We start from the raw sequence: 10,678 nt of genomic DNA, 5'->3' as shown, positions 1-10,678 counted from the left end.
CCCTAACTTGTTACTCACCCCTCTGAGCAGGTCCTGTCCATGGAGTTCGCCAGTCTTCTCCCACGTGCATCTTCTTCCTGTCTTCTGGCGCATGCGCAGTAGGAACATTTACCGGCACGGCTCTACTGCGCATGCGCCGAATGTCACAAAGTTTTGTGATTTCACTTCATTACATTCGGCGCATGTGCAGTAGAGCCGTACCGGTAAATGTTCCTACTGCACATGCGCCAGAAGATGCCGGTCAAAGCAGGAAGAAGACGCGCGTGGGAGAAGATGGCGACTGTGAACTCCGTGGACAGGACCTGCGCAGAGGGGTGAGTAACAAGTTAGGGGCATTTGCCCAGGGGGACAGGTAGGCCAGGGGGGAGGGGGGAGGGGTTTTGCGCCCAGGGGGTTTCCTTCTCCTTTAAACAATAAGTGCTTTTTGCACTAATTTTTTGCACATTTCTGATAAATGAGCCCAGGGCCAAGCCGGCAGGTGCCTTAGGCAACCCGGCTAGTCACCCCACTCCCCCACTGCACAAGGGATTGGAGAGTGACAGAGGCAAGGGAGGGGAGAGTTACAGAGGAGAGGGGAGAGTGACCGAGGCAAGGGAGTGGAGAGTGACAGAGGAGAGGGGAGAGTGACAGAGGTAAGGGAGGGGAGAGTGACTGAGGAGAGGGAGTCAAGAGTAATAGTGGGCAGTGAACATGCACTAGGGGTAGACAGAAAACACTTTAACAGGTACCTGCCCAGCACCCCCTCTATTGTTGCACCCTAGGCAGGTGCTTCTTCTGCCCACCCCTAGTTCTGGCCTTGAATTAGTCCCTGGCTAAATTTGAAATTACAAAGTGATTTTTATTCTTTTAGCACGAGAAAAGATAAAGCTGAAGGATTTAAGGATTTGCATAGAACGTCTAAAGCAATATCCGCTGAGAAGCAAACGACCGAAAGGTCCGGAGGAGAACCCAGCTGGTAAGGGGAACAAAACTTGAAAGATATTCCAAGCATCTTTGCAATATACATTCATTACAAATTTCAGTGGTTGTATGGTTATTTATGTTAATTTGACACTGCAGAAATCGTCAATATCGGACATGTCAGTAATATCACTGCATCAATGCATAGATTACCTCACATAAACAGAATACCGCAAACTGCTCTTCTTTTCCCAATGCTGCTTGTCTCTCTTTGCCTTTCCTGTCTAGCTGAAACTTCTAAAGATGTACATGTATTCCACAGTAGAACAGACGGCCATCTTTGATTTATTGAAAACAAATCAGACCGCACTCACATTTCTGCCCAAATTTTTGATATTGGGTGCGCGTCCAGTAGCCCATTCACATTGGCTGCTCCAGAGTATACAAATTCCATCCAATGGACAGCACTCCTTTTTCCATAAAACCGTCTTTATTTTTCTTAGGACAGCAACATGCAACGTTTCGAGTGGCACTCCACTCTTTATCAAGCATAAATCACAATGTTAACACCTGGACTTAAATACCCTGGGGCACAGTGCCCCCTGGTGTCATCACACATTATAGCAAACATATGTCGACATCAAAATTGTTACAAAGAATATATATATCTCTCTTCAATAATGGTTACAGAATATCAATAAACATGTATATATAATTTCCTGTTCTATTACAGATTCATTTATCTTAATTGAAAATAGACCAACTTATCTGTAGCATGTCCAAATACAGATTGCAACCCAACCAGGGTAAGGAAATTTAAAATGTCCACATAACGACCTATAAAAATAAAATCAACTTCAAGTTAAAATCATTTCAATAAAAATGGATGAAGATCATATTCATGGTTCAGACCGTTAGGGGCTAGTGTACCCAACCTTCTGATCCACTGGGCCTCCCTTTGTAATAATTCTTTATCACGGTCTCCCCCACGTCTCTTTCTTGAGACTGTAGTCTCTTTCTTGAGACTGTAGTCTCAAGAAAGAGACGTGGGGGAGACCGTGATAAAGAATTATTACAAAGGGAGGCCCAGTGGATCAGAAGGTTGGGTACACTAGCCCCTAACGGTCTGAACCATGAATATGATCTTCATCCATTTTTATTGAAATGATTTTAACTTGAAGTTGATTTTATTTTTATAGGTCGTTATGTGGACATTTTAAATTTCCTTACCCTGGTTGGGTTGCAATCTGTATTTGGACATGCTACAGATAAGTTGGTCTATTTTCAATTAAGATAAATGAATCTGTAATAGAACAGGAAATTATATATACATGTTTATTGATATTCTGTAACCATTATTGAAGAGAGATATATATATTCTTTGTAACAATTTTGATGTCGACATATGTTTGCTATAATGTGTGATGACACCAGGGGGCACTGTGCCCCAGGGTATTTAAGTCCAGGTGTTAACATTGTGATTTATGCTTGATAAAGAGTGGAGTGCCACTCGAAACGTTGCATGTTGCTGTCCTAAGAAAAATAAAGACGGTTTTATGGAAAAAGGAGTGCTGTCCATTGGATGGAATTTGCATCTTTGATTTATTTCCTTCTTCCACTGATGATCAGGGAGCTGTGAACTAGAGCACTGGCAGTCCAAACTAATTAAATGACTTTATTGGTTGCTATCGGTAACTGTACCAGTAGAATTTAGCATTTATGTTGCACATAAAACAGCCACATCATGTGTATGACATGGCCAAAAGTGATAAATGAGTCCCTGATTAAATTAGTGGTTAAAGAGCCACAAAGTAACATTTTTTTTTTTTTAGCAGAAGAAAAGATTACAATTAAAGAAATAGAGACGAATAAACAAATTGGCAGAGATGAGGATCAAAAGCAATATCCACTGCGAAGGAAAAGACCAAGAAGTCCAGAGCAGAGCCCAGCTGGTAAGGAGAAAAAAATTTGAAAGATATTGATGTTGGACTTGAAGAGGTGTTCAAAAAATGTTCCTCACATTCCCAGTCATTCTAAGCAATGTTCCAATATACATTCATTATTAATTTCAATGGCTGTATGGTAATTTATGGTAAATTTTAACCCCAGCCTTGCTTGTAATATTACTGCAGAAATGGCCAATGAGCACTCCACTAAAGGGGTTGTTCATCTTGTTCATCTTTGAGTTAACCTTTAGTAGTATGTAGAAAGTGATATTTTGAGACAATATGCAATTGTTCTTTAGTTTTTATTATTTGTGGTTTTTGAGTTATGTAACTTTTTATTCAGCAGCTCTGCAGTTTGCAATTTCTGCAAACTGGTTGTTGGGGTTTAATATAACCTAGCAACCATGAATTGATTAGAATGAGACGGGAATATGAATAGGAGGGCCTGAATTGAAAGACGAGTTATCAAAAGTAGCAGTAACAATAAATTTGTAGCTATACAGAGCATTTTTAGATGGGGTCAGTGACCCCCCATTTGAAAGCTGGAAAGGGTCAGAAGAAAAAGGAAAGTAATTAAAATGTTGCTTAGAATTGATCATTATATAACCTACTAAAAGTTAACTAAGGTAAACCACCCCTTTAACTCTAGACATGCCATTAAGGTCACTGCATCAATAGATAGATAGCTCACAGTGACTGTAATTTACAATCAAATGGTCTATAAATAATGTTTTGTTGCCCTGGGGGCCTACTGTAATATTATTGGTTTTTCCAACTTGACCCCATGCTGTACCTGGTGGTTGATTTGGGAATATACCACCATAATAGAGACTCTTGATATGTATTAATAGTGGGACATGAAGACTGCACCTTAAATATAAGGACATTGTAATTATTTAACATAACATTCTATGTATCTTTAATGGATAAATTGAGTTACATTGTCTTCTTTACAAATCCCTAGGAGGAAAAGAGAAGGTTAGAGAGGACGCCAAAACATCGCAGTACCTCGATATTGAAAATTACAGCCTTATTAAAGAACTAGGAGAAGGCAACTTCGGCAAGGTGAGTGATGAGCTTCTATGGGAAAATCTATTGTAATGATCTGGAATGAAACCAAAAGGAGACCGAAATCAGAAGAGTATTAAGCCTGTAAATTTAACATGTAAACTCTTCTCTGATCAGTGGAAGTACATGTGCTACATTTGTTGTAGAGAATATTTTCCCTTATCTAAAGGACACCCCAATCTTTATTCCTATTCAAGAAGGATGGTCAGTCCCAGGCAGGGCACACACATGACTTTTCAATTTACATTTTAAAGGGCAAATACATTTATATTAAAAAAGGACAAATAAATTAAACAAAACTGTATATCATGTTATACATTATTGCCAGTACAAAAATGTGGGGCTATTAGGATAAAATAAAAATACTGAATATTTTATGGCTCATCATTTCCATATCAGAGACCCAGTAATATTTATTTCCTTTGCGTTCTTCTTTCCCAGGTGGTGTTGGCATCGTATAAAATCAAGAACCAACTAACTGCAATCAAGATCATTGAGAAGCAGAGGGAGGAAGATTTCAAATATGTCAGACGAGAGGCATCGGTTCTCCAGATGGCTAGCAGATGCCCATTTCTATGCCGGGCAATGGCAACATTCCAAACTAAGGTACAGGGTAGTGAGCTCTGCTAGGGTCTGTGTGCTCTTTACACATATTATGCTGATAATAAAAGTATTTCATATGGCATATTTGTATTTACACAGAGCCTTTCCTCCTTGTTAGTGAATGTGATGCTACTACAGTAGTAGAGACCTCAGGATAGGCTGATATAAATATATTTATATAGATATAGCAGCCTATCCTGAGGTCTCTACTATACGTATACAAAACCACATATATGCGTACCCTTCTCTGTAGTTTCAGTCAGTTACTAAAGTATAGCAGGACCCTATCCCAGTATAAGTGGCCCGGGGAGGTATAAGGGGCTTGGTGGGGGTCAGTAGTATGTGTAGCAGGGTAATGGTAATGGGTGACCTGTGAGTATGTGTGTTGGGGGTCACTGCTGACCCATGAGTATGTGTGGCTGGATTTATGTGCAGAGGATGTCCAGAAACAAAAATTTCCACTTTCTCCACTTCCAACTTTAAACCCCTGCCCATTATTATAATCTAGAATGCTGAGTTGTGTATACCAATACTGCTATTAATATTAGTGTATTGTATTCTGTCTAACCTGGAGTTATCTTAGTTTGTTGTAATTATTATGCTGTTTTGCATATTTTTGTATAAAATGATCATGTTCCTATTTTGTCCTATCCATTTCTATGCTTCACCTTCTCCTTTCTGTTTTTATAACCAGTCACTAATCCTGCTAGCCCTGGAGTACGTCAATGGCGGAACACTGGAGAACATCATCGAGGACCGAGGACGTCTGAGTAACAAGCAAGTGCTGTAAGTAGCAAGCTCCTTGAGACAGAAGTATCTAAAATACAATGAATATCTACCAGTCATGTAACACTATGTAACACTATAAGTAACATGCTAGCAGGGCCGCCATCAGGGGGTCACAGGGGAGGATAGTTGTCCTTGGCCCGCAGGGTTTTGTGTCTAAGGGGGGCCAGGCCATGCTTCATTTACTTGATTAGTTGAGCCCCCTGCTTTCAGCGTACTGCCTGCTTCAGAAAATAGGACAGCAATGCCGTGCATGCAAGATTTTCTCCTATTCAGATTTTCTGTACCCTCATTGGTTCTTTAAGGATAAGTCCTGTTAAAGCTGCATTGGGATTGGATAGGCTGAAGGCGAAGTTCCTACTTCCCCTATCTAATCCCTGTACAGCTTTAACTGGACTTATCCTTAAAGAACCAATGAGGGTACAGAAAATTAAAATTTTGGGGGGCCTGGCTACCAAGTTTTTATTTAATTTAATGGAGGCCACCAATGGCTTCTTATAACTTGGTGGAATGGGCCCAGGCTATCAGTTTTATTTTTTTACTTGCAGGGGGGGGGGCCTGATCACTAATGGCTTTTTATAACTTGTGGGTGGGGGTCCAGTCATCAATTTTTCTTTTTACTTGCATGGCGTCCCCTGATCACTAATGGCTTTTTATAACGTGTGGGGGGGGGGGCTGGCTGGCCACCAATGGCTTTTTATAGCTTAGGGGGGGTTCAATGTTTTAGCTCTGATATCTGTGTGGTCTTTTTACTGTAGGGTGAAAGAGATATGGGGTGGGGGTTGAGGGTGGGTGGGGACCAGGGGGCCCAGAAAATGTTGCCATACAGGGCACCGTGATTTCTGAAGATGGCCCTGCATGCTACTAGAGACTGTAGTACAACACAGAAACACTGCTCAAGCATATATTAAATGGTATGAGACGGGACTACAAATTGATTTGTGTTTTCTTTTTTCTAAAAGGTTTTATGCCTCAGAATTAGTGGTGGGTATACAGTTCCTGCACGAGAACGGGATCGTACATCGGTAAGAAAAATCTAAATTCTCTCCCAAGTCCTTCACTATTTATACATAGACAGGTCCGGACTGAGAATTTAAATAGGCCCTGGCATTTCAGCCCACATAGAGGCCCAAACAGCTCCCACCAGCCCACTAAATACTGACTTTCTATGGGACTTTTTGCAGCCCCTCTGGCATTTGCCAGAACCCGCAGATTGCCAGTCCGGGCCTGTACATAGTTGTGTTTCTGGACATCATTCTAATATAAACTGTACCATGTGTGTCTTACAGTGACCTCAAACCAGAGAACATATTGGTGGATGAACAGGGCCATGTGAAGATCGGCGATTTTGGTCTTGTCTGCACCGGTATGTACGGCGCAAACACACGTTGTGACTATTATGGAACACCAGGATACACGGCACCACAGGTGAGAATCTCAGTTCCTGTACATTTACACAATATTTCTAATTATTTTAAGTGACACTGATGTGTTACTTTATCACTTGGAAAGTACAAGGATAGTCAGCACAGCCTCCTTTTCCACAGCTTTTTCTTACTCGTGGTACAAGTTTTCCCAGTGGCCACTATCCACAGGTATAGACTTTCAGGTTACAAGATGAAACAGCACCACTCCTTCATAAAATAAAAATGCCTTTATTGGAACTCTTTAGGGCATTACAGCAACATTTCGGGTCACACCACAAGCTTGACTAAGGGTCAGGTGTGACCCAAAACGTTGCTGAAATGCCCTAAAGGGTTCCAATAAAGGTATTTTTATTTTATTAAGGAGTGGTGCTGTTTCATCTTATAACCTGCAGCTCTATCACTTGGCCCACTAACACTCTGAGCTTATTGGACTGCCAAAGCCAACTAATCCTTCAGCCCATCCCGGGTCATTACATTTATATATCTACTTTATTGGCCTTCATTCAAGCATCAGTTTGCCCATTCTGCAATCCTATGTGGTAATCAGGGTTCTCAGTATGAGAACTTTTGGTAACTAATCTGTTATTTGTTGCCAAGGTTTTATTAGAGGAGCCATACGACGCTGGAGCTGACTGGTGGTCTTTCGGAGTCATCTTGTACGAAATGGCCACCAATAGATTACCATTCTCACCGAAGGGAAACTTGAAACAACAGGTAGAAAGCATTATCAACAGAGAGCCCGAATATCCAGACTCCCTTTCTACCAAACTGCGTGACCTCATAAAACAGGTTAGTAAAATCAGAATGAACATTTAGTAAATGCTACTATTTTTTTAACAATTATTTTTTTTATTGTTTTCATTTTTTATAGAAATAAGTTAACAGAAAAGAAAAAAGTTAATATTAAAGTGGTGGTTCACCTTAAGTTAACCTTTAGTATGTTATAGAATGGCTAATTCAAAATAATTGTTCAAGTAGCCTTCATTATTTTTTTTATAGTTTTTGAACTATTTGCCTTTTTCTTCTGACTCTTTGCAGCTTTCAAATGTCTAACCCCATCTAAAAAAACAAATGCTCTGTAAGGCTACAAATGTATTGTTATTTCTACTTTGTATTATTTATCTTTCTATTCAAGCCATCTCCTATTCATATTCCAGTTTCTTGTTCAAATCATTGCATAGTTGCTAAGATAATTTGGACCCTAGCAACTAGACGGCTGGAATTTCAAATTGGAGAGTTGCTGAATAAAAAGCAAAATAACTCAAAAAACACAAATAAAAAATGAAAAACAATTGCAAATTGTCTCAGAATATCAATCTCTACATCATACTAAAAGTAAACTCAAAGGTGAACAGCCCCTTTAATATAAAGTTATAGAAATGCTTTTTATTTTTGATATAGCAGAATGTTTTTTTTAGGAATTTAGTTAATTTGTTATGGAGGGACGTTGGCATAGGAAGCACCAATCTGTGGCCTGTTGTAGGAATAATAAAATTGTTTCCATTAGTCAGATGACCCTCACTAGTATAGCTTCTAGGTAGGAGATACGATGCTTCTCTATCAAGTGTGGAAAAAAGTGTATTTACAGCCTGGGGTGAAGGTCACTCTATGATGGGCATTCATGAGTGAGGGGATAGTGTGAGAGCAAAATTCAGTTGTAAGTGATGACATCGGGCAAGAACGAGAGGTTTAGCCTTAAGCGTTATTATAAGGAGAGCTAGTGGGATTAGATCTCTATTGGTTTTACCAGATTTTATCTGCCAGGCCCTTATGTGCAGAGCTCTTCTGGTACTTGATGATATTCTGAATACCAACCAAGGTCACAAGGCATAACCTAGGAACAATTATAGAATGTTATATGTAAATGTTTTACTGTATGGAAGGTAGAGAAATATATGCAATATATTATTATTAAATAAATGTTCATTATTTGCTTTAGCTCTTGAAGAAGAAGGCCAACCAACGCCTTGGGGTGAATGGCAACATCCGGGATCACCCATTTTTTTCAACTGTCGATTGGTCAAATGTGGAGAAAAGAACATTAAAGCCTCCTATAAAACCAAGTCATGTAAGTGCATAACTGTGATGTGATCACATTCCCCCAGAAGGGAGTCAGAACCTCTCCACACTTACAGCCACTACCAGAGCAGTACTGTATCTATTCTTACATTGGCTCCAGTGTTCTTTTATGTTTTGCACCAGATTTGCTTTACTAATCCTATTTGCAGTAGTTTTACATTGTATGTGTTTAGACAAAACACACAGCTTTTTTGGGGGGTCAGTCTGTTAAACGACAATTTAAAATATTAAATACCACCATGGCTGAAAGGAATAATTACTGTTTGACCATGTACTTTTATTATTGCCCATAGGAATCAGCCACGGGGTTCAACAGGAAATACATCTCATTCCCGAAAGAGGACCCCAGCGAGACCCGTATGCTCAAGGGGTTCGATTACGTGGACCCGAGCTGGCTGGAGTAATGAGTAGCTGTGCCGTCGGCAAGGTAAAGTTTAAGACGGAGATGATATTTCTAGGGACCAATAGGTTAGATTAGACTATGGTTCTGAAATCTCTATTTCTTAATGAACCTAATGTGTCAGACTAGACCACCAAAGAATATGGTTTTGTACCCACTGTACTTGATAGAAAATGTATCTTTTTCAGAGTCATCCCATCCAAGTACCGTGCAACATTCCACCAGAACACCACTAGCACCTCCACTGCTACATCCTGCATATCTGGTAATGTATGACATTCTGACAACAGCAAAGGTGAGCAAATAATTTTAATTACCATCTTACTGTCCTGCTCTACCTTACAATTACAACACCAGAAAAGGTACTTCTCCCCAAAATGCACCATCTTGCAGGTTAGTAGCACTGTGACCAACATCACCGCAGAAAGCACTTACAGCTGCATTTAATATCCCCAAGTGCTTTCTATGCCATTACCAACTCATGCAGCTGTTTTTTTTTATGTTCACAGCTTTGCACTTTTTAAGTTAAAAGTTTAGAAAAACAAAACAAAAAAAACAAAAAAAAAATCCCCCCACCTTTCCTATGTTATACTACCCCATCTTCCCATGTTAACCCTTCCCTTAAGGTTTAATAAAGCACAGCCTGTGCCCTCCAGGCTTTATCATTATCTGTGATGTCATCAGAGGGGGGGATAGGGGTGGGCATAGCTAGTGGCCTGTCACAAGCCACCAGCGGTACCCCTCTAATGACATCACAGACTACATACTCAACTATCCTTTCATTTCTATCCCTTGCCAAGCACAGCCTGTTCCCCCAGGCTTTATAGAGCACAGCCTGTTCCCCCAGGCCTTATAGAGCACAGCCTGTTCCCCAGGCCTTTTAAAGCACAGCCTGTTCCCCCAGGCCTTACAGAGCACAGCCTGTTCCCCCAGGCCTTATACAGCACAGCCTGTTCCCCCAGGCTTTATAAAGTACAGCCTGTTCCCCCAGGCCTCACAGAGCACAGCCTGTTCCCCCAGGCCTTATAGAGCACAGCCTGTTCCCCCCAGGTTTTATAAAGCACTGCCTATCCCCCCCAGGCCTTATACAGTGCAGCTGGTTCCTCCAGGCCTTAAAAAGTTTAAGAAAAAACCTGTGATGTCATCAGAGGGGGGGATAGGGGTGGGCATAGCTAGTGGCCTGTCACAAGCCACCAGCGGTACCCCTCTAATGACATCTCAGACTACATGCTCAACTATACTTTCATTTCTATCCCTTGTCAAGCACAGCCTGTTCCCCCAGGCCTTTTAAAGCGCAGCCTGTTCCCCCAGCACAGCCTGTTCCCCAGGCCTTTTAAAGCACAGCCTGTTCCCCCAGGCCTTACAGAGCACAGCCTGTTCCCCCAGGCCTTATAAAGCACAGCCTGTTCTCCCCAGGCTTTATTATCGTTTATGATGTCACCAGAGGGGTGGATAGGGGTGGGCATTGC

General features: G+C 41.0%; 1 protein-coding gene across 1 annotated transcript; it reads left to right on the top strand.

The window, feature by feature from the left end:
* Nucleotides 1–4,040: 4,040 nt before the first annotated feature.
* On the top strand, nt 4,041–10,076 carry LOC108717862 (protein kinase C delta type-like). The gene is made up of 9 exons (XM_018265267.2): nt 4,041–4,118; nt 4,356–4,520; nt 5,212–5,303; nt 6,266–6,328; nt 6,593–6,731; nt 7,328–7,519; nt 8,670–8,798; nt 9,103–9,236; nt 9,398–10,076. The coding sequence occupies exons 1-8, from the start codon at nt 4,041–4,043 to the stop codon at nt 9,211–9,213; spliced, it is 969 nt and encodes a 322-aa protein (XP_018120756.2). The 3' UTR covers nt 9,214–9,236; nt 9,398–10,076.
* Nucleotides 10,077–10,678: the final 602 nt, after the last annotated feature.

Source organism: Xenopus laevis, chromosome 5S, assembly GCF_017654675.1.
Source record: "Xenopus laevis strain J_2021 chromosome 5S, Xenopus_laevis_v10.1, whole genome shotgun sequence".
NCBI classification, from domain to species: Eukaryota; Metazoa; Chordata; class Amphibia; order Anura; family Pipidae; genus Xenopus; species Xenopus laevis.
Note: the sequence above shows the minus strand (reverse complement) of the source record. Positions and strands in the feature narration are given on the sequence as shown.

Excerpts from the sequence above, each read along its gene's own strand:
- LOC108717862 (XM_018265267.2), top strand. The coding sequence starts at position 4,041 with ATGTGCTACATTTGTTGTAGAGAATATTTTCCCTTATCTAAAGGACAC. Across the intron at positions 4,119-4,355 it reads ATTCCTATTCAAGAAGGATG|GTGGTGTTGGCATCGTATAA; the intron begins GTCAGTCCCAGG and ends CTTCTTTCCCAG. Across the intron at positions 4,521-5,211 it reads TGGCAACATTCCAAACTAAG|TCACTAATCCTGCTAGCCCT; the intron begins GTACAGGGTAGT and ends TTTTATAACCAG.